The sequence below is a fragment of the Leucoraja erinacea genome, unplaced genomic scaffold, assembly GCF_028641065.1.
Source record: "Leucoraja erinacea ecotype New England unplaced genomic scaffold, Leri_hhj_1 Leri_541S, whole genome shotgun sequence".
In the NCBI taxonomy this organism is placed as follows: domain Eukaryota; kingdom Metazoa; phylum Chordata; class Chondrichthyes; order Rajiformes; family Rajidae; genus Leucoraja; species Leucoraja erinaceus.
In genome coordinates, this window is record NW_026576445.1 from 4,703 (window position 1) to 31,901 (window position 27,199).

General features: G+C 52.2%; 1 protein-coding gene across 1 annotated transcript; it reads right to left on the bottom strand.

The window, feature by feature from the left end:
* Nucleotides 1-4,293: 4,293 nt before the first annotated feature.
* LOC129694102 (LIM/homeobox protein Lhx8-like) lies at nt 4,294-27,199 on the bottom strand. Its single transcript, XM_055630828.1, has 8 exons — nt 27,134-27,199; nt 23,141-23,272; nt 18,722-18,843; nt 16,134-16,342; nt 14,485-14,588; nt 8,914-9,009; nt 7,142-7,325; nt 4,294-4,765 (listed from the first exon to the last, which is right to left on the bottom strand). The coding sequence occupies exons 1-8, from the start codon at nt 27,197-27,199 to the stop codon at nt 4,692-4,694; spliced, it is 987 nt and encodes a 328-aa protein (XP_055486803.1). The 3' UTR covers nt 4,294-4,691.

The window sequence follows — 27,199 nt, forward strand, 5'->3', positions numbered from 1 at the left end:
GGCCAGAGGGCGGGATTGAACCCGGGCCTCTGGCGCCGTGAGGCAGCAGCTCTACCCGCTGCCTGACCTCAATCACCAAGTGTAGACGGACTGGTAGGGGGGTAAACTCAGCGGGTCAGGCAGCATCTGTGGAGAGAAGGAATGGGTGACGTTCCGGGTGGAGACACTTGATCAGACCGGCCACGTGTGGGTGGGGGAGGGGGATGTTTCTGGGCGCTATCTAAATTCAGGGGTGCGGAGGGGGGAAGGGGGGGGGGGGGAGGGGGACCCAGTCCTCGCCCCTCCCCCACTGGACTGATCTAAAAGCGATACTAACCAAGAGCCAGTGGGCCCCACCGGTTTTAACTCGGCAAGCTCATCATCTGCATGACAATTTCAAGCTTGGTTTTTAATAAGCGTCTACTTCTGCTGTGCAGAAACAGATGAATATTTTGCTGTAAATCCTCTTGCGTGGAGCTGGCGACGCTGGGCATTCGCTGCCTTGTGTTGTCCAGTATAATCTGCCTACTCACAACGCACAATTTTATTCCACACCAATGCTTTCAATAAAAGTTTTTAAGTAAATCGTCTGTTGCTTGCGACGAGCGTTTGAAGGCCCGAGGCTTGGACATGTCGTTTAGTTTATGGATACAGCGCGGAAACGGGCCCTTCTGCCCATCGAGTCCGTGCCGACCAGCGATCCCCACACATTAACACTATCTTAAGGGGTTGGACAGACTAGATGCAGGAAGATTGTTCCCGATGTTGGGGAAGTCCAGGACAAGGGGTCACAGCTTAAGGATAAGGGGGAAATCCTTTAAAAACCGAGATGAGAAGAACTTTTTTTTTCACACAGAGAGTGGTGTATCTCTGGAACTCTCTGCCACAGAGGGTAGTCGAGGCCAGTTCATTGGCTATATTTAAGAGGGAGTTAGATGTGGCCCTTGTGGCTAAGGGATCAGAGGGTATGGAGAGAAGGCAGGTACGGGATACTGAGTTGGGTGATCAGCCATGATCATATTGTATGGCGGTGCAGGCTCGAAGGGCCGAATGGCCTACTCCTGCACCTAATTTCTATGTTTCTCTGTTTCTATCCTACACACACTAGCAGACACACGCAGGTCACGGGGAGAAGGTACAAACTCTGTACACAAGGCCCCCGTAATCTGGTTTGATCCCGGATCTCTGGCGCTGTGAGGCAGCTGCTCTACCCACTACACCGCCAAAGTGGAAACAGGCCCTTCAGCCCTCCGAGTCTATGCTGATCAGCGATCGCTCACACTTGAACAAACTCCTGCACTTGTATAGAAATATCATAGGGCCATAAGTGATAGGACTAGAATTAGGACATTCGGCCCATCGAGTCTACTTCGCCAAATAATCACGGCTGATCCATCTCTCCCTCCTAACCCCATTCTCCTGCCTTCTCCCCATAACCCGACACCCGCACTAATCAAGAATCTATCTATCTCTGCCTTAAATATATCCACTGACTTGTGGCCTCCACAGCCGTCTGTGGCAAAGAATTCCACAGATTCACCACCCTCTGGCTAAAGAAATTCCACCTCATCTCCTTCATAAAGGAACATCCTTTAATTCTGAGGCTGTGCCCTCTGGTCCTAGACTCTCCCACTAGTGGAAACATCCTCTCCACATCCACTCTATCCGGGCCTTTCACTATTCTGTAAGTTTCAATGAGGATACCACTCATCCTTCTAAACTCCAGCGAGTACATTCAGCCCATCAAGTCTACTCCGCCATTCATTCATGGCTGATCTATCTCTCCCTCCTAACCCCATTCTCCTGCCTTCTCCCCGTAATCTCTGACACCCGCACTAATCACCTGTATGGCACTGGGCCTGTACTCGATGGAGTTCAGAAGGATGAGGGGGCTCCTCATTTGAAACTTGACATAGTGTGTCGATGTGCTGTGCAATCTCTGCAGCAATATTTACTGTCAGCTCCAGAGGGCAGCAGACACAAGAGAAAACACACACACACACCTCCAGATTCAGGGACAGTTTCTTCCCGGCTGTTATCAGGCAACTGAACCGTCCTCTCACCAACTAGAGAGCGGTCCTGACCTCCCATCCACCTCATTGGAGACCCACGGACTATCCTTGATCGGACTTTACTGGCTTTACCTTGCACTAAACGTTATTCCCTTTATCATGTATCTGTACACTGTGGACGGCTCGATTGTAATCATGTATTGTCTTTCCGCTGACTGGTTAGCACGCTGCAGAAGCTTTTCACTGTACCTCGGTACACGGGACAATTATCTCAACTGATGTTGGAAGAGTCCAGAACTAGGGGCCACAATCTAAAGGCTTGGACTCACTAGAGGCAGGAAACATGTCCCCGATGTTGGGGGAGTCCAGAACCAGGGGCAAACACAGTTTAAGAATAAGGGGTAAGCCATTCAGAACGGAGACGAGGAAACACCTTTTCTCACAGAGAGTGGCGAGTCTGTGGAATTCTCTGCCTCAGAGGACGGTGGAGGCCGGTTCTCTGGATGCTTTCAAGAGAGAGCTAGATAGGGGTCTTAAAGATAGCGGAGTCAGGGGATATGGGGAGAAGGCAGGAACGGGATACTGATTGTGGATGATCAGCCATGATCACATTGAATGGCGGTGCTGGTTGGAAGGGCCGAATGGCCTACTCGTGCACCTGTTGTCTACTATAAAACCAACAACAGAGAGGTCATCACAGTGAAACCACTGGGTTTTGACCTCCATCGCAAGCAATGGCGAACACTGAACAGACCCCGCACCCTCCATGCAAGAACAGCCCAGCACCTACATCAGTGGGGGATGACAGACACCCAGACCAGACCAGCCTACACATGGTGAATGACTGCCCACTGAAGCTTTCCCCTGGGGCCATCAACACCACCCACCCAGTAATTGATGCTGTCCTGGCCTGGACGTCTCCCCTTGATCTACATAGAAAACAGGTGCAGGAGTAGGTCATTCGGCCCTTCGAGCCTGCACCGCCATTCAATATGATCATGGCTGATCATCCAACTCAGTATCCCGTACCTGCCTTCTCTCCATACATCCTGATCCCTTTAGCCACAAGGGCCACATCTAACTCCCTCTTAAATATAGCCAATGAACTGTGGCCTCAACTACCCTCTGTGGCAGAGAGTTCCAGAGATTCACCACTCTGTGTAAAAAAAGTTCTTCTCATCTCGGTTTTAAAGGATTTCCCCCTTATCCTTAAACTGTGACCCCTTGTTCTGGACGTCACCAACATCGGGAACAATCTTCCTGCATCTAGCCTGTCCAACACCTTAAGAATGTTGTAAGTTTCTATAAGATCCCCCCACAATATTCTGAATTCTAGCGAGTACAAGCTGAGTCTATCCAGTCCACAATGTTCGGCAAGAAGGAGGTTTGAAATGAGAGCAAATGTTTTCTAGTTGATTCACCCTCAAGTCTGCAGAAAAATATCACTGTTTCTGAGAATACGCAGTTCAATAGACAATAGGTGCAGGAGTAGGCCATTCGGCCCTTCGAGCCAGCACTGCCATTCAATGTGATCATGGCTGATCATCCCCAATCAGTACCCCGTTCCTGCCTTCTCCCCATATCTCCTGACTCCGCTATCTTTAAGAGCCCTATCTAGCTCTCTCTTGCAAGCATCCAGAGAACCGGCCTCCACCGCCCTCTGAGGCAGAGAATTCCACAGACTCACAACTCTCTGTGAGAAAAAGTGTTTCCTCGTCTCCGTTCTAAATGGCTTACTCCTTATTCTTCGACTGTGGCCCCTGGTTCTGGACTCCCCCAACATCGGAAACATGTTTCCTGCCTCTAGCGTGTCCAAACCCTTAATAATCTTATATGTTTCAATGAGATAACCTCTCATCCTTCTAAACTCCAGAGTGTACAAGCTCAGCCGCTCCATTCTCTCAGCATATGACAGTCCCGCCATCCCGGGAATTAACCCTGTAAACCTACGCTGCACTCCCTCAATAGCAAGAATGTCCTTCCTCAAATTAGGGGACCAAAACTGCACACAATACTCCAGGTGTGGACTCACTAGGGTACTGTACAACTTCAGAAAGACCTCTTTGCTCCTATACTCAACTCCTGTTGTTATGAAGGCCAACAGGCCATTATAACAAGGGGTCAAATGCTGGTGGTTTCACTATGAGGTCTGCGATGACCTGCGTGTTGCTGGTGTTGGCATCTTGCCAGGATTGTAAACCAGGGTAGTGTGTCTATTTAATCTCCGTACATACTTCCACCTCCGCTCTCCTCCAGAATAAAAGAGCTGCTATTTGAACACTGGCGGTGAGCGTTCTAGTGAACAAGACTGAACTGGAAACAAGAACAGTAGCAAATGTTTATTTGTGTTTAAGGCTCCGAATCCAAAAGGTGCCAACAGAAAAAATGTGAAACTTACGACAATATTCCTCACACGAGTTCCTTTCAATAGTCAACTGTATAAAACACAGGATTTACAAACAGGGAATACATTCTTCAACAATAACTTAGCAATATAAACTAGTGTGAATTCACACACACACACACACACACACAGACAGACACACACTCACACACAGGCGGGATTGTAAACATTTGGCACGCGTGTCACCAAGTATGAATCAAAGTGCTCCAACTAAATACCAATAAATACAAGAGTCGGGGTGGGGAAAGTTCCCCAACTCTAGGAGGTTGGTCCAATCATCGTCCAACGTGAAGAGTTCAGGCGTGACCTGGGGCCAGCTCCGTCATCAAGTGAGTGCCGTGATCTGGGAAGCCAAGTGTCTGAGACTGGGCTGTTGGAGAAATAGATAGATAGATAGCCTTTTATTGTCATTCAGACTTAGTCTGAACGAAATTGCAGCAGTCATACATATAATACAATACAATAAAACAACAATAAACACACATTAACATCCACCACAGTGAGTCCACCCAGCATCTCCTCACTGTGATGGAGGCAAAAGTCTTAGGTCGCAGTCTCTTCCCTCCTCTTCTCCCTCTGCCCCGGAGCGGTCTGTGCCCCGGAGCCAGATACCAGAAATCAGAACAAGTTTAAACTCAAACTCTTGTGGTGTGTGGGAAGGAACATGGTGAACCCTTTCCAGCTTGACAATATCTTGCCTATAACACGGTGCCCAGAACTGAACACAATATTCTAAAAGCTGGAGTAACTCAGCGGGACAGGCAGCATCTCTGGAGTCGACCCAAAACGCCACCTACTCCCTTCTCTCCAGAGATGCTGCCTGTCCCGCTGGGTTACTCCAGCATTTTGTGTCTACCTTCAAAAACTTGTAGCTTTAGTTGAGATAGAGTGGAAACAGGCCCTTCGGCCCAACGAGTCCGTGTCGTCCACACTTGAACAAACTCATGCACCTGTATAGAAATATCAGCACAATTATAGATGCAGGCACTTCTGCCCACTTTGCCCATGCCAGCCAACATGCTTTTTAGGAGGAAGTCATAGGAGTAGAATTAGGCCATTCGGCCCATCAAGTCTACTCCGCCATTCAATCATGGCTGATCTCTCTCTCCCTCCTAACCCCATTCTCCTGCCTTCTCCCCATAACCCCCGACACCCGTACTAATCAACAATCTATCTATCTCTGCCTTAAATATATCCACTGACTTGTGGCCTCCACAGCCGTCTGTGGCAAAGAATCCAACAAAACATTTCACTGTACCTCAGTACACGTGACAATAAAGTTGTCAATCACTCCCTCTCCGTATATCTGCACAATATATTTTCAAAGACATAATTCAATCCACTTCTGTAGTAGATTTAGACCTTGGAGTTCCAGCGTGGAAAGAGGCCATTCGGTCTAGAGTCTACGCTGACCAGCGATCACCCTGTACACTGTCCGACACACACTAGGGACAATTTTGCAACTTACCAAAGCCAATCAACCTGCACATCTTTGTTAGTGTGGGAGGAAACCGGAGCACCTGGAGAAAACCCACGCAGGTCACGGGGAGAACGTGCAAACTCCGTACAGACAGCACCCGTAGCCAGGGTGGAACCCGGGTCTCTGTCGCTGTGAGGCAGCCGCCCGCACTCCCTCTGGTAGTGTGCTCCAGATACGAGTGCCATAGATAGAGCAGACACAGAACCTTTTTCTCCCAGGGTGGAAACGTCCAAAACTGGAGGGGAAATATCTTTTGAAAGTCAGTCATCGTTCTATCCGTTCCTGTAACTTCTATAGACTTTAGTGATACAGCATGGAAACGGGAAAACTAAACTCAAGGCAGACACAAAAGCTGGAGTAACTCAGCGGGTCAGGCAGCATCTGTGGAGAACATGGATAGGTGACGTTTCACAGAGTGCTGGAGTAACTCAGTGGGTCAGGCAGCATCTGTGGAGAACATGGATAGGTGACGTTTCACAGAGTGCTGGAGTAACTCAGCGGGTCAGGCAGCATCTGTGGAGAACATGGATAGGTGACGTTTCACAGAGTGCTGGAGTAACTCAGAGGGTCAGGTAGCATCTGTGGAGCTAAGGAAATAGGTAACGTTTTGGGCCGAAGCCCATAAGGGTTTCGGCCCGAAACGTTGCCTATTTCCAGAGGGATTTCAGCCCGAAATGTTGCCTATTTCCAGAAGGATTTCAGCCCGAAACGTTGCCTATTTCCTTAGCTCCATAGATGCTGCTGCACCATAACTGAGTGGGTCAGGCAGCATCTGTGGAGAACATGGATAGGTGACGTTTCACACAGTGCTGGAGTAACTCAGCGGATCAGGCAGCATCTGTGGAGAACATGGATAGGTGACGTTTCACAGAGTGCTGGAGTAACTCTGAAATAGGTGACATTCCCCCGCACTCCCACATCAGTCTGAAGAAGGGTCTCGACCTGAAACGTCACCCATTTCCTTCGCTCCATAGATGCTGCCTGACCCGCTGAGTTTCTCCAGCACTTTTTGTCTATCTTTGATTTTCCCAGCATCTGCAGTTCCTTCTTAAACATCGTTAGCTGTGATCTAGATGAAAACGAGTTACAGACAACGAGACTGAAGACGACTTTGAAACTAGCACAAAGAGTTGGGTGGATGGGGGAAGGGACGGAGATAGAGGGGATGTCGGGGTTACTTGAAGTTGGATGAATCAACATTCATACCATTGGGCTGTAACCCGCCAAAAAAACATCAACTCATCATATCACCCAAACACAACTTACAGTCCATGTAGGTGTGCAGGCTGGCCAGTATCTGTCCATCAGATGCCCCATACGTAGTGAATACCACCTGCTCCATGGTGTGTGGTGACATGTTCTCCAGGTGAGTAGTGGACGCTGGTGTAGCGGGCAGTTGGCCCGGACCCACATGCTTTTTGTGTCGAGCTCGGCAGTTTTGAAACCAAACCTGAAACATCGTAATGAATGAATGAATACGTTTATTGGCCAAGTATTCACATACAAGGAATTTGCCCTGGTGCTCCGCCTGCAAGTGACAACATGACAGTTGTGAATGACACATAAAACATTAATAATGTTATTAATATTACATCAACATAAAAATATAAAACATTAATAATGTTTTTTCTGAAAACGCTTTTTAGCTCCAGACAAATTATTATAGAGCTAGTCATTGCTTCAGGGTAGACAAAAATGCTGGAGAAACTCAGCGAGTGCAGCAGCATCTATGGAGCGAAGGAAATAGGCAATGTTTCGGGCCGAAACCCTTCTTCAGACTGATGGGCGTTTCAGCCCGAAACGTTGCATATTTCCTTCGCTCCATAGATGCTGCTGCACCCGCTGAGTTTCTCCAGCATTTTTGTCTACCTTCGATTTTCCAGCATCTGCAGTTCCTTCTTAAACACATAGCTTCAGGGAGTCGGGCAGCACAGAAACATGCCTTGCGGACCAACTTGTATCTGTACATCAGATTGGTTGTAACCACGTAGGGCTTCTGCCGACTGGTTAGCATGCAACAAGAAAGCTTTACACTAACTCGGCACACATGACAATAAACGCACGCACACCAACATGCCCCATCTACACTCCTGGACAGAGTGGATGTGGAGAGGATGTTTCCACTAGTGGGAGAGTCTAGGACCAGAGGGCACAGCCTCAGAGTTAAAATATGTTCCTATAGGAAGGAGATGAGGAGGAATTTATTTAGTCAGAGCGTGGTGAATCTGTGGAATTCTTTGCCACAGACGGATGTGGAGGCCACAAGTCAGTGGATATATTTAAGGCAGAGATAGATAGATTTTTGATTAGTGCGGGTGTCAGGGGTTATGGGGAGAAGGCAGGAGAATGGGGTTAGGGGGGAGAGATAGATCAGCCGTGATTGAATGGGGGAGTAGACTAGATGGGCCGAATGGCCTAATTCTACCCCATCACATATATGAACTTGTGAACTAGTCCCAGCTAGTGGCCTTGTTCCTATAGCAGGAATGGGACATAATACTCCGTGTGGCCTCACCAACATCTTGTACATTCACCCCAATTCCTCAATGCAACTTATTCAGAATGGAGTGCCCTTCACTGACATGCGATGAAAGACTGGGTCGACTGGAATTGTATTCACTGGATCTTAGAAAGATCAGAGGGGAACTTATTGAAACATAAAATTATTAAGGGATTGGACAGGCTAGAAGTAGGAAACATGTTCCCCATGTTGGGGGAGTCCAGAACCAGGGGTCACACAGTTTAAGAATAAGGGGTCGGCCATTTCAGACCGAGATGAGGAAAAATCTATTCACCCAGAGAGTTGTGAATCTGTGGAATTCTCTGCCACAGAAGACAGTGGAGGCCGATTCACTGGAGGTTTTCAAGAGAGAGTTGGGTCTTAGGGCTAACGGAATCAATGGATATGGGGAGAAAGCAGGAACGGGGTACTGATTGGGGATGATCAGCCATGATCACATTGAATGGCGGTGTTGGCTCGAGGGGCCGAATGGCCTCTACTCCTGTACCTGTTGTCTGTGTTTCTAACACAGACTCACTTGAATCACTCGCCGGCTAAGCCCAGTGGTCTCCGCCAGAGTTTGCAGTGTCTGAGCGTCAGGGTTATTGTCCTGTGTAAACTGTGCTTGCATCACCTGCAAGGACAAGAACAAACCAGTGTTGGAAGCTGCCTGGGGATTAGAATATCTGGAGGCCAGTGAGAGAACGGCCCCAAATAAAACAGAATGCTGCAAACACTCGGGTCAGGCAGCATCTGCGGAAACAGTTTAGTTTAGCTTAGAGATACAGCGTGGAAACATAGAAAATAGGTGCAGGAGTAGGCCATTCGGCACTTCGAGCCTGCACCGACCAGCGATCCCAACATCGGGAACACGTTTCCTGCCTCTAGTGTGTCCAAACCCTTAACAATCTTATGTTTCAATGAGATAGCCTCACATCCTTCTAAACTCCAGAGTGTACAAGCCCAGCAGCTCCATTCTCTCAGCATATGACAGTCCCGCCATCCCGGGAATTAGCCTTGTAAACCTACGCTGCTCTCCCTCAATAGCAAGAATGTCCTTTCTCAAATTAGGGGACCAAACCAGCACAAAGTACTCCAGGTGTGGTCTCACTAGGACTCTGTACAACTGCAGAAGGACCTCTTTGCTCCTATATTCGATTCCTCTTGTTATAAAGGCCAACATGCCATTCGCTTTCTTCACTGCCTGCTGTACCTGCATGCTTGCTTTCATAGACTGATGAACAAGGACCCCAGATCCCGTTGTACTTCCCCTTTTCCCCACTTGATTCCATTTAGATAGCAATCTGCCTTCCTGCTTTTGATACCCAAAGTGGATAACCTCACATTTATCTGCATTAAACTGCATCTGCCATGCATCTGCCACTCCCCCAACCTGTCCAAGTCACCCTGCATTCTCATAGCATCCTCCTCACAGTTCACACTGCCACCCAGCTTTGTGTCATCTGCAAATTTGCTAATGTTACTTTGAATCCCTTCATCCAAATCATTGATGTATATTGTAAATAGCTGCAGTCCCAGCACCGAGCCTTGCGGTACCCCACTAGTCACTGCCTGCCATTCTGAAAGGGACCCGTTAATCCCTACTCTTTGTTTCCTGTCTGCCAACCATTTCTCTATCCCTGTCAGCACTCTACCCCCAATACCATGTGCCCTCATTTTGCCCACTAATCTATGTGGGACCTTATCAAATGCTTTCTGAAAGTCCAGGTACACTACATCCACTGACTCTCCCATGTGCATTTTCCTAGTTACATCCTCAAAAAATTCCAGAAGATTAGTCAAGCATGATTTCCCCTTCGTAAATCCATGCTGACTTGGACCGATCCTGTTACTGCTATCCAAATGTGTGGCAACTTCATCTTTTATAATTGACTCCAGCATCTTCCCCACCACCGATGTCGGGCTAACTGGTCTATAATTCTCTGTTTTCTCTCTCCTGCCTCTTCAAGTGGGATAACATTAGCTACCCTCGAATCCACAGGAACTGATCCTGAGTCTATAGAACATTGGAAAATGATCACCAATGCATCCACGATTTCTAGAGCCACTCCCTGGGATGCAGACCATCAGGCCCTGGGGATTTATCAGCCTTCAGTCCCATCAGTCTACCCAACACCATTTCCTGCCTAATGTGGATTTCCTTCAGGTCATCCGTCACCCCAGATCCTCTGGGCACTACTATATCAGGAAGATTGTTTGTGTCCTCCTTAGTGAAGACGGATCCAAAGTACCTGTTCAACTCATCTGCCATTTCCTTGTTCCCCATAATAAATTCACCTTTTTCAGTCTTCAAGGGTCCAACTTTGGTCTTAACTAATTTTTTCTCTTCTCATACCTAAAGAAGCTTTTACTATCCTCCTTAATATTCTTGGCTAGCTTACCTTCGTATCTTTTCTTCCCGTATTGTCTTTTTAATTATCTTCTGCTGCTCTTTAAACATTACCCAATCCTCTTGCTTCCCGCTCATCTTTGCTACGTTGTACTTCTCTATTAATTTTTATACTGTCCCTGACGTCCCTTGTCAGCCACGGTCACCCCTTACTCTCCTTGGAATCTTTCTTCCTCCTAGGAATGAACTGATCCTGCACCTTCTGTATTATTCCTAGAAATGCTTGCCATTGTTGTTCCACTGTCATCCCTGCTGGTGTATCTTCCCAGTCAACTTTGGCCAGCTCCTCCCTCATGGCCCCATAGTCCCTATTATTCAACTGCAACACTGACACCTCCCTTCTCCCTCCCCAATTGTAGATTTTGTGTTTATCTTCAATAGAAACCAGCATCTGCAGTTCCTTCCTACACTGATAGTTGATTAGTGTGTCAGGCGTGTGGGGAGAAAACAGAATGGGTTAGGAGCGAGATATAGATCAGCTGTGATTGATTGGTGGAGTAGACTAGATGGGCCGAATGGCCTCATCCTTCTCCTATCATATGACCTTACGACCGTTTCCATACTGCATCACAAAACCAAACTGAACTGATCACACGGTGGCGGCAGGTACAGGGGGCTCAGGTACAGGGGTGTGGGCGCAGGTACAGGGGGGGGTGAAGGTACAGGGGGTGCGGGCGCAGGTACAGGGGTGCGGGCGCAGGTACGGGGGTGCGGGCGCAGGTACGGGGGTGCGGGCGCAGGTACGGGGGTGCGGGCGCAGGTACGGGGGGTGCGGGCGCAGGTACGGGGGTGCGGGCGCAGGTACGGGGGTGCGGGCGCAGGTACGGGGGTGTGGGCGCAGGTACGGGGGTGCGGGGGCAGGTACGGGGGTGTGGGCGCAGGTACAAGGGTGCGGGCGCAGGTACGGGGGTGCGGGCGCAGGTACGGGGGTGCGGGGGCAGGTACGGGGGTGTGGGCGCAGGTACAAGGGTGCGGGCGCAGGTACGGGGGTGCGGGGGCAGGTACGGGGGTGCGGGCGCAGGTACGGGGGGTGCGGGCGCAGGTACGGGGGTGTGGGCGCAGGTACGGGGGTGCGGGGGCAGGTACGGGGGTGTGGGCGCAGGTACAGGGGGTGCGGGGGCAGGTACGGGGGTGTGGGCGCAGGTACAGGGGTGCGGGGGCAGGTACGGGGGTGTGGGGCGCAGGTACGGGGGTGCGGGCGCAGGTACAGGGGTGGGGGCGCAGGTACAGGGGTGCGGGGCGCAGGTACAGGGGCGCAGGTACAGGGGTGTGGGCGCAGGTACAGGGGTGCGGGGGCAGGTACGGGGGTGTGGCACAGGTACAGGGGGTGCGGGCGCAGGTACAGGGGTGGGGGCGCAGGTACAGGGGTGCGGGCGCAGGTACAGGGGCGCAGGTACAGGGGTGTGGGCGCAGGTACAGGGGTGCGGGGGCAGGTACGGGGGTGTGGGCGCGCAGGTACGGGGGTGCGGGCGCAGGTACAGGGGCGCAGGTACAGGGGTGCGGGCGCAGGTACAGGGGTGCGGGGGGCAGGTACAGGGGCGCAGGTACAGGGGGCGCAGGTACGGGGGTGCGGGCGCAGGTACAGGGGCGCAGGTACAGGGGGCGCAGGTACGGGGGTGCGGGGCGCAGGTACAGGGGCGCAGGTACGGGGGTGCGGGCGCAGGTACGGGGGTGCGGGGGCAGGTACGGGGGTGCGGGGGGCGCAGGTACGGGGGTGGGGGCGCAGGTACGGGGGTGCGGGGCGCGGGGGTACGGGGGCAGGTACGGGGGGTGCGGGGGCAGGTACGGGGGTGCGGGGGCAGGTACGGGGGTGTGGGGGGCAGGTACGGGGGTGCGGGGGCAGGTACGGGGGTGCGCGGGGCAGGTACGGGGGTGCGGGGGCAGGTACGGGGGTGCGGGGGCAGGTACGGGGGTGCGGGGGCAGGTACGGGGTGCGGGGGCAGGTACGGGGGTGCGGGGGCAGGTACGGGGGTGCGGGGCAGGTACGGGGGTGCGGGCGCAGGTACGGGGGGTGCGGGCGCAGGTACGGGGTGGGGCGCAGGTACGGGGGTGCGGGCGCAGGTACGGGGGTGCGGGCGCAGGTACGGGGGTGCGGGGGCAGGTACGGGGGTGCGGGGGCAGGTACGGGGGTGCGGGGGCAGGTACGGGGGTGCGGGGGCAGGTACGGGGGTGCGGGGGCAGGTACGGGGGTGCGGGGGGGGTACGGGGGTGCGGGGGGCAGGTACGGGGGGTGCGGGGCAGGTACGGGGGTGCGGGGGCAGGTACGGGGGTGCGGGGGCAGGTACGGGGGTGCGGGGGCAGGTACGGGGGTGCGGGGGCAGGTACGGGGGTGCGGGCGGGGGCAGGTACGGGGGTGTGTGGGGCGCAGGTACGGGGGTGCGGGGCAGGTACAGGGGGGCAGGTACAGGGGTGCGGGGGCAGGTACGGGGGTGCGGGCGCAGGTACAGGGGTGGGGGCGCAGGTACAGGGGTGCGCGGGCGCAGGTACAGGGGGGCGCAGGTACAGGGGTGTGGGGCGCAGGTACGGGGGGTGCGGGGGCAGGTACGGGGGTGTGGGCGCAGGTACAGGGGTGCGGGCGCAGGTACAGGGGTGCGGGCGCAGGTACAGGGGTGCGGGCGCAGGTACAGGGGCGCAGGTACAGGGGTGTGGGCGCAGGTACAGGGGGTGCGGGGGCAGGTACGGGGGTGTGGGCGCAGGTACGGGGGGTGCGGGCGCAGGTACAGGGGCGCAGGTACAGGGGTGCGGGGCGCAGGTACAGGGGTGCGGGGGCAGGTACAGGGGAGCAGGTACAGGGGGCGCAGGTACGGGGGTGCGGGCGCAGGTACAGGGCGCAGGTACAGGGGGCGCAGGTACGGGGGTGCGGGCGCAGGTACAGGGGCGCAGGTACAGGGGTGTGGGGCGCAGGTACGGGGGTGCGGGGGCAGGTACGGGGGTGCGGGCGCAGGTACGGGGGTGGGGCGCAGGTACGGGGGTGCGGGCGCAGGTACGGGGGTGCGGGGGCAGGTACGGGGTGCGGGGGCAGGTACGGGGGTGCGGGGGCATACGGGTACGGGGGTGCGGGGGCAGGTACGGGGGTGCGGGGGCAGGTACGGGGGTGCGGGGGCAGGTACGGGGGTGCGGGGGGGCAGGTACGGGGGTGCGGGGGCAGGTACGGGGGTGTGGGCGCAGGTACGGGGGTGCGGGCGCAGGTACAGGGGGGCAGGTACAGGGGTGCGGGCGCAGGTACAGGGGTGCGGGGGCAGGTACAGGGGTGCGGGCGCAGGTACAGGGGTGCGGGCGCAGGTACAGGGGTGCGGGCGCAGGTACAGGGGTGCGGGCGCAGGTACAAGGGTGCGGGCGCAGGTACAGGGGTGCGGGCGCAGGTACAGGGGTGCGGGCGCAGGTACAGGGGCGGGCGCAGGTACAGGGGTGGGGGCGCAGGTACAGGGGTGCGGGCGCAGGTACAAGGGTGCGGGCGCAGGTACAAGGGTGCGGGCGCAGGTACAGGGGTGCGGGGGCAGGTACAGGGGTGCGGGCGCAGGTACAAGGGTGCGGGCGCAGGTACAGGGGGTGCGGGCGCAGGTGCGGGCGCAGGTACAGGGGTGCGGGCGCAGGTACAGGGGTGCGGGCGCAGGTACAGGGGTGCGGGCGCAGGTACAGGGGTGTCAGGCAAGCACATGGTCGCAGGGCTGGACATGAATGAATACTTCAGGTGGTTACCTGCAGCTGCTCGGCTGTGAAGCTGGTCCGTGCTCTCTTGGTTGGTCTGGGCTGACTCGCATCTTGATCCACAGGCATCACTCCCTCCTCACCAAGTCCCCGCCCTGCAAGAAGTCAGCTTGTCTCAAACCGTGCGAGGCAACAATATTTACAATCATTTAAAACAAGTCGAGTATGTTGTGTAGTCCACGGTCACCAGGCTTGAGATGCAAGTAACAGGGGCACAACTCAAACGCCCAGGGATGAAGAGAGTGGTGTGGCCACTGCCCGGTCTATCACAGTACTGACCCCCCCACCATCGAAGGTCCACCTCAGTACTGACCTCCCCACCATCGAAGGGATCTACAGGAGTCGCTGCCTCAAACAGGCAGCCGGCATCAGAGACCCACACCACCCTGGCCACACTCTCATCTCGCTGCTACCATCGGGGAAGAAGGTTCAGGAGCCTGAAAACCGTGACCTCCAGGTTGAAGAACAGCTTCTTCCCAACAACCATTACCCAATTGAACACTGCACAACACTAACCTCAGCAACTGTGATCTTCTGCGGGCTGTGTCGGTGGTTGAACTGCCCACTTCAGTTTTGTACTGTGGGTCTAGTTAGTTTATTATATTAATTATTATTGCATATTTGCGTGTTATTGCATATTATTGGGTGTGTAAACCTGCAGCATCCTATCACCAACTAGAGAGCAGACCTGAGCTACTATCTACCTCTGGAAACCCTCAGACAATCTTTGATCGGACGTTACTGGTTTTATCTTGCACCTGGAGTATTGTGTGCAGTTTTGGCCCCCTAATTTGAGGAAGGACATTCTTGCTATTGAGGGAGTGCAGCTAGATAGGGCTCTTAAAGATAGCGGAGTCAGGGGATATGGGGAGAAGGCAGGAACGGGGTACTGATTGTGGACGATCAACCATGATCACATTGAATGGTGGTGCTGGCTCGAAGGGCTGAATGGCCTCCTCCTGCACCTATTGTCTATAGACATTAGTCACGTTATTCCCTTTATCCTGTATCTGTACACTGTGGACGGCTCGATTGTAATCATGTATTGTCTTTCCGCTGACTGGTTAGCACGCAACACAAGCTTTTCACTGTACCTCGGTACACGGGACAATAAACTAGACTCAAACACACAGAACATTGGTCTGTTGTCAGTGCATACGACTCAAATACAACAATCTGCAGCTCAAAATATCCACGCTTATCCTCGTCTCCACAGATGCCGCCTGACCCGCTGAGTTACTCCAGCACTCTGTGAAACGTCACCTATCCATTTCTCCACAGATGCTGCCTGACCCGCTGAGTTACTCCAGCACTCTGTGAAACGTCATATATTCATGTTCCCCACAGATGCTGCCTGACCCGCTGAGTTACTCCAGCACTCTGTGTTTACTTTCATCCAGACCATTTCCTATTCTTGGAATTCCATCCCAGCCTTCCAATCCTTGGCCAGAGGGACAGTTTACAATTGACCAGCAAACTGTCCACACATGGTCCAAGACTCATCATCTCACTCAGCCTAAACACACCGAAAATTAAAAATGACAAAGTGCTGGAGTAACCGAGCTAACCCTCCTCCCCTCCCCCCCCCTCCCCCCTTCCCTCCCCCCCTCCCCACACCCTCCCCCGTAATGAATCGTTACCAGTGTTGATGTTGTCCACCAGGCAGTCGTAATGGACGCGACAGACCACCTTCTCATCCACCAGGGCAAACTCCTCTCCTGTGGACAGTTGCCTCTTGCAGGTGAAGCAGGCGAAGCAGGCCAGGTGGTAGACGTTGCCCCTGGCCCTACGGATCCAGTCTGTCGCCTGTACCTGACGACCGCACCGGGCACATCGCGTCCCGTAGCGCCTGTGGGAACAGCGAGGGTCAGGGAACGCTGGGTGGGGGGGGGTCTGGAGGGATTGACAACTATCTATCTGTGAAACATAGAAATTAGGTGCAGGAGTAGGCCATTCGGCCCTTCGAGCCTGCACCGCCATTTAATATGATCATATATCGCCATTCCCGTACCTGCCTTCTCTCCATACCATCTGATCCCTTTAGCCACAAGGGCCACATCTAACTCCTCTTAAATATAGCCAATGAACTGTGGCCTCAACTACCTTCTGTGGCAGAGAATTCCACAGATTCACCACTCTCTGTGTGAAAAATGTTTTTCTCATCTCGGTCCTAAAAGATTTCCCTCTGATCCTTAAGCTGCGACTCCTTGTCCTGGACTTCCCCAACATCGGGAACAATCTTCCTGCATCTAGCCTGTCCAACCCCTTAAGAATTTTGTAAGTTTCTATAAGATCCCGTCAACTACCCCAAGAAACTACCACAGAAACCACAGATTCAGGCACAAGTTTCACCCCAGCTGTTATTAGACAACTGAACCATCCTACCACAACCAGAGGGCAGTGTTTCTGGATTAGCGCGGGTGTCAGAGGTGATGGGGAGAGGGCAGGAGAATGGAGTTAGGAGGGAGAGATAGATCAGCCATTGTTGAATGATGGAGCTGACTCGATGGGCCGAATGGCCTAATTCTACTACGATCACATGACTTATGCTGCTGACCTCCCATCTACCTCATTGGGGACCCTCGGACTATCCTTGATCGGACTTTGCTGACTTTACCTTGCGCTAAACATTATTCCCTTATCCTGTATCTGTACACTGTGGACGGCTCGATTGTAATAATGTATTGTCTTTCCGCTGACTGGTTAGCACGCAACACAAACTTTTCACTGTACCTCGGTACACGGGACAATAAACTAGACTGGTCTGCACAGAAGATAGACCCAAAAAGCTGGAGTAACTCAGCGGGACAGGCAGCATCTCAGGGGGGGAAGGGTTGGGTCGAGATCCTTCTTCAGACCCAATGATGGTCCCAACCCAAAACATCACCCGAACGTTTTTCTCCAGAGATGCTGCCTGTCCCACCGAGTTACTCCAGCTTTTGTGTCTCTCCTCCCAACTCTAACTCTTCTGCTCTGAGGATGTTTCCACTATTAGGAGAGTCTAGGACCAGAGGGCACAGCCTCAGAATAAAAGGACATACCTTTAGAAAGTATTGAGTGTGTAGAGTGCTGACATGGATAGAGAAGTGGTTGGCAGACAGGAAACAAAGAGTAGGGATTAACGGGTCCCTTTCAGAATGGCAGGCAGTGACTAGTGGGGTATCGCAAGGCTCGGTGCTGGGACACCAGCTATTTACAATATACATCAATGATTTGGACGAAGGAATTCAAAGTAACATTAGCAAATTTGCAGATGACACAAAGCTGGGTGGCAGTGTGAACTGTGAGGAGGATGTTATGAGAATGCAGGGTGACTTGGACAGGTTGGGGGAGTGGGCAGATGCATGGCAGATGACGTTTAATGCAGATAAATGTGAGGTTATTCACTTTGGTGGCAAAAACAGGAAGGCAGATTACTATCTAGATGGCGTCAAGTTGGGAAAAGGGGAAGTACAACGGGATCTGGGGGTCCTTGTTCATCAGTCTATGAAAGTAAGCATGCAGGTACAGCAGGCAGTGAAGAAAGCAAATGGCATGTTGGCCTTTATAACAAGAGGAATCAAATATAGGAGCAAAGAGGTCCTTCTGCAGTTGTACAGGGCCCTAGTGAGACCACACCTGGAGTATTGTGTGTTGTTTTGGTCCCCTAATTTGAGGAAGGACATTCTTGCTATTGAGGGAGCCCAGCGTAGGTTTACAAGGTTAATTCCCGGGATGGCGGGACTGTTATATGCTGAGAGAATGGAGCAGCTGGGCTTTTTCACTCTGGAGATTAGAAGGATGAGAGGGCATCTCATTGAAACATATAAGATTGTTAAGGGCTTGGACACGCTAGAGGCAGGAAACATGTTCCCGATGTTGGGGGAGTCCAGAACCAGGGGCCACAGTTTAAGAATAAGGAGTAAGCCATTTAGAACGGAGATGAGGAAACACTTTTTCTCACAGAGAGTGGTGAGTCTGTGGAATTCTCTGCCTCAGAGGGCGGTGGAGGCGGGTTCTCTGGATGCTTTCAAGAGAGAGCTAGATAGGGCTCTTAAAGATAGCGGAGTCAGGGGATATGGGGAGAAGGCAGGAACGGGGTACTGATTGGGGATGATCCAACACGGACAGCTGCAGAAGATAGTCATAGTGATACAGAGTGGAAACAGGCCCTTTGGCCCAACTTACCCACACTGGCCAACATGCCCCAGCTACACTAGTCCCACATATCTGCACTTGGTCATGTTACCTGAAATAGTCCATCTTGCAAAATATCTCCTGCTCCTTGATGTAGCAGCTGGAGTGCCTGCCCAGAGGGGTCCCACAGACACTGCAGACCAGGCATCGGACGTGCCAACATAGTTTGTTCACCTGTCAAGGGATGAATGTTGTTAGAGGTGCAATGTACCAAAAAGTTGTACCAATACAGTGCGGAAACAGGCCCTTCGGCCCATCGAATCCACACCGACCAGCGATCATAGAAACATAGACAATAGGTGCAGGAGTAGGCCATTCTGCCCTTCGAACCTGCACCGCCATTCAATGTGATCACGGCTGATCGTCCCCAATCAGTACCCCGTTCCTGCCTTCTCCCCATATACCCCGACTCCGTTATTCCCAAGAGCTAAATCTAACTGTTGAAAACATCCAGTGAATCGGCCTCCACTGCCTTCTGTGGCAGAGAATCCCACAGATTCACACAACTCTGGGTGAAAAAGTGTTTCCTCATCTTAGTCCTAAATGGCTTACCCCTTATTCTTAAACTGTGGCCCCTGGTTCTGGACTCCCCCAACATGGGGAACATGTTTCCTGCATTACCACAAACCCCGTACACTAAAGGGCCTGTCCGACTATCTTTTTTTATTTTTTTAATTTTATTTTTATTAGCAGTACAGTAAATTACATTAATACATCGCATATATTTTATTACATTATTTTGTACCACTTCATTTTTTGAGCTTTAAAAAAGATAGAAATAAAAGAAGTAAGGAAAGTAAGCAAGAATCGTGAAGGTGCAGGAAAGTGTTGGGAGAAGAGAACCCCTTAGGGAAGGAATTAGAGAAGGAAGTAAAGAAAAGAAATAAGACCCTAGAAAGAAAAGAAAAAAAAGAAAGGAAAATCAATCGCTCTATTGTAACACAAAACTCCGCAAAAAAGGATATACCAACCGTGTTTTTATTAAAAATTTATTTTATACCCCCCGTTACCAGGTCCTGGTAGCCTTTATGTTTTAGCTTATTGTTGCACCTTATGCTTGTAATAGTTCCATAAATGCAGACTACGTCTTTTGGAAGTGATCTGATTTGCCTGCTAGGAGGAGTCTCATCTCTTCCAAGTGTAATGTTTCGAACATGTTTGAAATCCACATTTTTGTTGTTGGTATTGGAGCATTTTTCCAAAATTTAAGTATAAGCTTTTTTCCAATTATTAGCCCATAATTAAGTAAATTCCTTTGAAACATATTTAATTCTGGGTTACCTTCCGATATTCCAAATGTCTGTCCGACTTTCACGACCTTTTTCACTCGTGGGCTATTTTCATCATGCTAGAAAAAATGCCCCGACCTAATTGATGCCACGAGTACCCACGACTAGCATCACGACCTGCTACGACCTAGCTACGATCATGCTGCGAGTACGAGTCAAGGGCAAACTCGGCAGAGGTCGTGAATTAGGTCGTGAAACACTATCCTACACACACACTGGGGACAATTTACATTTACAGAAGCCAATTAACCTACAAACCTGCACGTCTGGAGTGTGGGAGGAAACAGGAGCTCCTGGAGAAAACACACGCAGGTCACGCTATCTTTAACAGCCCTAGCTCTCTCTTAAAAGTATCCAGAGAACCCGGCCTCCACCGCCCTCCGAGGCAGAGAATTCCACAGACTCACAACTCTGTGTGAAAAAGTGTTTCCTTGTCTCTGTTCTAAATGGTTTACTCCTTATTCTTAAACTGTTCCCCCAACATCGGGAACATGTTTCCTGCCTCTAGTGTGTCCAAACCCTTAATAATCTTATATGTTTCAATGAGATGCCCTCTCATCCTTCTAAACTCCAGAGTACACAAGCCCAGCCGCTCCATTCTCTCAGCATATGACAGTCCCTGATGTACAGATACTGGTATACCAGAACAGAAAAAATGTTCAAATCCAGAATCAATTTACCCCCTGGGTCGGTGAAATTTACCCCAAGTTAAGAACCCTTGGGTTAGAGCAAAGGTTCCCAACCTGGGGGTAAATTTTGCCAACCCAGGGGGTACATTTGTTGATTCTGAAATTGTTAAACAGCATTTTAAATGTTCTGTGTTCTTTGTCAGTAGTAGTGCAAACTTCAATTACTGAACCACAGGCTGGGGGTAAATGCTGGGGTAAATGGGACGAGAAAGGTTGGGAAAGCCTGGCTTAGAGATACAGCGCAGAAACAGGCCCTTCAGCCCGCACCGACCATCCATCACCCATTCTCACAAGTTCAATACTATCCCACTTTCTCCTCCACTCCCTGCACACAAGGGGTTACCTACAGAAGCCAGTTTACTTATAAACCTGCACATCCTTAGTAAGTGAGGGGAAACCGGAGCACGTTGGGAAAAGGGGAAGTACAACGGGATCTGGGGGTCCTTGTTCATCAGTCTATGAAAGTAAGCATGCAGGTACAGCAGGCAGTGAAGAAAGCGAATGGCATGTTGGCCTTCATAACAAGAGGAGTTAAGTATAGGACAAAGAGGTCCTTCTGCAGTTGTACAGAGCCCTAGTGAGACCACACCTGGAGTATTGTGTGCAGTTTTGGTCCCCTAATTTGAGGAAGGACATTCTTGCTATTGAGGGAGTGCAGCGTAGGTTTACAAGGTTAATTCCCGGGATGGCGGGACTGTCATATGCTGAGAGAATGGAGCGGCTGGGCTTGTACACTCTGTAGTTTAGAAGGATGAGATGGGATCTCATTGAAACATATAAGATTATTAAGGGCTTGGACACACTAGAGGCAGGAAACATGTTCCCGATGTTGGGGGAGTCCAGAACCAGGGGCCACAGTTTAAGAATAAGGGGTAAGTCATTAAGAACAGAGACAAGGAAACATTTTTCACACAGAGAGTTGCGAGTCTGTGGAATTATCTGCCTCAGAGGGTGGTGGAGGCCGGTTCTCTGGATATTTTCAAGAGAGAGCTAGATAGGGCTCTTAAAGATAGTGGAGTCAGGGGATATGGGGAGAAGGCAGGAACGGGGTACTGATTGGAGATGGTCAGCCATGATCACATTGAACGGCTCGAAGGGCCGAATGGCCTACTCCTGCACCTATTGTCACCCGGAGTAAACCCATGCAGTCAGATGGAGAACGTGCAAATTCCACAGAGGCAGCACTAGGGGTCGGGGTCAATCCCAGGTCTCCGATTACCGACTGTAGCACTGTGCCACCCAGTGAAAAAACACCAGTAATATTGGGTGATGCAGCGGGTAGAGCTGCTACCTCACAGCACCAGAGACCAGGGATCCATCCCAACCTTCAAATGCTGTTTGTGAGGAGTTTGCACGTTCTCCCCATGACCACCTGCTCCGGTTTCCTCCCACACTCCAAAGGCATGCGGGCGGGCGTGGAGTTAATGGGCCACTGTAAATTACCCCCAGTGAGGGGTAGAAAACAAGATTAGAGTAGTAGGTGGTTGATGGCTGGAAGGGACTGGATGGGCCGAAGGGCCAGTCTCCATGCTGGGTAATTACATTGGTGAATGGAAAGTACTTTCAAACAACCAACATTGAATCCACTGTGCTCCAGCCAGGTCACGATATTTTTTAAGACCTCTCTTGAAAGTATCCAGAGAACCGGCCTCCACCTCTCTGAAGGCAGAGAATTCCACAGACTCACAACTCTCTGTGTGAAAAAATGTTTCCTCGTCTCCGTTCTAAATGGCTTACCCCTTATTCTTCTCTCACCCTCTTCCCCCAAATCCCTAGCGTGCCTGAGAAAACATTGCAGGTCTTTTAGTTTAGTTTACAGATACAGCGTAGAAACAGGCCCTTCGGCCCACCGATCCCCGGCACTAACACTATCCCACACAACCTATGGACAATTTACAGGAGTTACATTAACCTACAAATGTCTTTGCAGTATGGTTGGAAACCGGAGCACCCGGAGAAAACCCACGCGGTCACGGGGAGAACGTACAAACTCCGTACAGACAGCACCCGTGGTCGGGATCGAACCCGGGTCTCTGGCGCTGTGAGGCAGCAGCTCTACCCTCTATCCCTATCCAACCAGTCACTTACACTCTAATCCATAGATAGACACAAAATGCTGGAGTAACTCAGCGGGACAGGCAGCGTCTCTGGAGAGAAGGAATGGGTGACGTTTTGGGTCGAGCCCCGTCTTCAGACTGAATGAGATCTCCACACACTTCGTCTCATTTTCACACCTTATACTTCCTTATCTCTGTGTCTCGCTCTCCCCCGATACGGTCTGAAGAAAGGTCTCGACCCAAAACATCACCCGTTCCTTCTCTCCACAGATGCTGCCTGTCCCGCTGAGTTACTGCAGCATTCTGTGTCTATCTTCGGTGTAAACCCGCACCTGCAGTTCCTTCCTGCACATTCCCTAACCCGTGTAGACCAGGGGGTTTAACTGCCCACACCAATCTCCCGTTCTATCCCGCATTCTCCCCCCTCCCGCCTCACCTTCAACAGGTAGCGATCCACGATCTCCAGCCCGCAGCTGCTGCAGATGTTCCGGCCAGATGTGGATGAGGCTGATGACCGAGGAGAGAGGGGAGGCGAGGCGGGAGAGCTCGAGTCTGCGTCGGCATTAGTCTAGAGACAGAGAGAGAGTTGAGAGATACAGCGCGGATACATGTCCCTCGCGCCGACCAGCAATCCCCGACCAACTATCAACAGACAATAGGTGCAGGAGTGGAGGCCATTCAGCCCTTCGAGCCAGCACCGCCATTCAATGTGACCATGGCTGATCATCCACAATCAGTACCCCGTTCCTGCCTTCTCCCCATATCCCCTGACTCCACTATCTTTAAGAGCCCTATCTAGCTCTCTCTTGAAAGTATCCAGCGAACCGGCCTCCACCGCCACAGAATATCCTGCACAATCCGAGGACCATTTACAATTTTACGGAATTTACCTACAAGTCCTTTCTATTTGGAGTGCGGGAGGAAACCGGAGCACCCGGAGAAAAGGGGTTGGACAGGCTAGATGCAGGAAGATTGTTCCCGATGTTAGGGAAGTCCAGGACAAGGGGTCACAGCTTAAGGATAAAGGGGAAATCCTTTAAAACCGAGATGAGAAGAACTTTTTTCACGCAGAGAATGGTGAATCTCTGGAACTCTCTGCCACAGAGGGTAGTTGAGGCCAGTTCATTGGCTATATTTAAGAGGGAGTTAGATGTGGCCCTTGTGGCTAAGGGGATCAGGGGGTATGGAGAGAAGGCAGGTACGGGATGCTGAGTTGGATGATCATATTGAATGGCGGTGCAGGCTCGAAGGGCCGAATGGCCTACTCCTGCACCTAATTTCTATGTTTCTAAAACCCACGCAGGTCACGGGGAGAACGTGCAAACTCGGTACAGACAGCGCCCGTAGTCAGGATGGAACTCGGTCTCTGGCGCTGTGAGGCAGCAGCTCTACCCGCTGCACCACCGTGCCGGCCCCGACATACGGGTTGAGTTAGTCTGGGGGTTAACCGGGGGAAGGGGGGGGGGGGGGGGGGGGGGGGGGGAAGAGGAGGTGGGGGGGGGGGGGGGGGGGGGGGGAGGAGGGGGTGGGGTGGGGGGGAAGGGGGGCGATTGAATACCAAGTCCATCAACGCTCTGGGGTGTCCGATTCCGCCCGTCGGCCGCTTCACTCTGACCCGACATCGCCTTTATCTGGAGAGAGAGGAAATAAAGGCATTACAGGGAAAAGTTTACAACGGGTTCAGCGCCGCTCAATATTCTAACACTAAATGACACAGAGTGCTGGAGTAACTCAGCGGGTCAGGCAGCATCTATGGAGAACATGGATAGGTGACGTTTCACAGAGTGCTGGAGTAACTCAGCGGGTGCAGCAGCATCTATGGAGCTAAGGAAATAGGTAACGTTTCGGGCCGAAACCCGTAAGGGTTTCGGCCCGAAACGTTGCCTATTTCCAGAAGGATTTCGGCCCGAAACGTTGCCTATTTCCTTAGCTCCATAGATGCTGCTGCACCATAACTCAGTGGGTCAGGCAGCACCTGTGGAGAACATGGATAGGTGACGTTATGGCTCTCGACCTAAAACATCACCCATGTCTGTGGAATTCTCTGCCTCAGAGGGCGGTGGGGGCCGGTTCTCTGGATGCTTTCGAGAGCTAGATAGGGCTCTTAAAAATAGCGGAGTCAGGGGATATGGGGAGAAGGCAGGAACGGGGTACTGATTGGGGATGATCAGCCATGATCACATTGAATGGCGGTGCTGGCACGAGGGGCCGAATGGCCAACTCCTGCAGTCTGTCCATGTTCTCCACAGATGCTGCCTGACCCGCTGAGTTACTCCAGCACTCTGCGCTTTCCCCCATTAACTAGTTACTACACCCACCTGCCCCCGATGGTCAGTCCCGATGGTCCGGAGTGACGGCGGCGGCGGCGGGACAAGGGATTTATACCCCGGCTAGAGTCACAGAGTGGGGTGGGGAAGCCGTGCATCTGTCCGACAATTAACGTCTATATTGGGTGACGAGGTTTAATGGGGGGACACTTGAGTTAATTGTAGCGGGTGGGCGGGGAAATTACCGGCGCAGGTGAGTGTCGTTAAGCGGAGATACTCCACTCGCCCCAACTACCCCACACATAGAAACATAGACAATAGGTGCAGGAGTAGGCCATTCGGCCCTTCGAGCCTGCACCGCCATTCAATATGATCATGGCTGATCATCCAACTCAGTATCCCCTCCGTACCTGCCTTCTCTCCATACCCCCTGATCCCCTTAGCCACAAGGGCCACATCTAACTCCCTCTTAAATATAGCCAATGAACTGGCCTCGACTACCTTCTGTGGCAGAGAGTTCCAGAGATTTACCACTCTATGTGTGAAAAAAGTTCTTCTCATCTCGGTTTTAAAGGATTTCCCCATTATCCTTAAGCTGTGACCGCCTTGTTTCTGGACTTCCCCAACATCGGGAACAATCTTCCTGCATCTAGCCTGTCCAACCCCTTAAGAATTTTGTAAGTTTCTATAAGATCCCCCCTCAATCTTCTAAATTCTAGCGAGTACAAGCCGAGTCTATCCAGTCTTTCTTCATATGAAGTCCTGACATCCCAGGAATTAGTCTGGTGAACCTTCTCTGTACTCCCTCTATGGCAAGAATGTCCTTCCTCAGATTAGGAGACCAAAACTGTACGCAATACTCCAGGTGTGGTCTCACCAAGACCCTGTACAACTGCAGTAGAACCTCCCTGCTCCTATACTCAAATCTTTTTGGTATGAAAGCCAACATACCATTCGCTTTGGGAACTAACCCGGGTTAATAACACGCTGGGTTATCAATGACAGGAGTGATAGGAGCAGAATTAGGCCATTCGGCCCATCTAGTCTATTCCACCATTCAATCATGGCTGATCTATCTCTCCCTCCTAACCCCATTCTCCTGCCTTCTCCCCATAACCCCTGACACCCGCACTAATCAACAATCTATCTATCTCTGCCTTAAATATATCTGCTGACTTGTGGCCTCCACAGCCATCTGTGGCAAAGAATCCCACAGATTCACCACCCTCTGACTGAAGAAATTCCTCCTCATCTCCTTCCTAAAAGACGTCCTTTAATTCTGAGGCTGTGCCCTCTAGTCCTAGACTCTCCCACTAGTGGAAACATCCTCTCCACATGTTTAACATGTTATTAAACATCAGTAGGAAGGAACTGCAGATGCTGGTTTAAATCGAAGACAGACACAAAAAGCTGGAGTAACTCAGTGGGTCGGGCAGCATCTGTGGGGAGAAGTGGGTGACGTTTCTGGTCAAGTCTGAAGAAGGGTCTCGCCCATTCCTTCCCACCTGGGACTATACTGGGAAAACAAGTTGTTGTTCGGGTGCAGCACGGAAACAGGCCCTTCGGCCCGTCCTGCCCGTGTGGGCTAGTAAATAATGGCAGAAACACGCGGATCGGTTTAACTCACTGCCCGGTCCGGACACTCTCACCCCACACAGACCCCCACCCACCCCTCCCCTTCAGCTCTTTCTTTCCCCACCCCCACGTTCCCCCCTCCTATCTCCCCCCCCCCCCCCAATCAGGGGTCAGTAAGTGAGGGGAGAACATCTCCCCCCCCCCCCCCGTTTTTTCTCGAGACCTCACATGCCCCCCCCCCCGTTTGGTAAGATCTCTCCCCCCGGGGGGAGATCTCTCGCCCCCCCGTCGCCGGCTGCCGGTTTGTGCAGCTGCCTTGCTGTAGCCGCCGGTAGCGTCCCAACTCTCCCGCGCCGAACCAGCATCGGCGTCTCCGCGCTTTTCCAACCACCCATGGGGGCGCGGCGCGCTCCCGGTCCCAGCTCCCGGTCCCGCCCGGTGGGAGAGGGTGGGACACAGACCCACACACACAGGGGTGACACACGGACACAGACCCACACCACACACAGGGTGACACACACACACGGGGGGAGGGGGGGGGGGGGGGGTACAGAGGTTACAATCCATGCCGCGACTCTGCCGCTCACCTGAGCGAATGTGTTGTTGGCGGAGTTACAGACACGGGCGGAACTTTCCCGTCCCCTCGCCGGCAT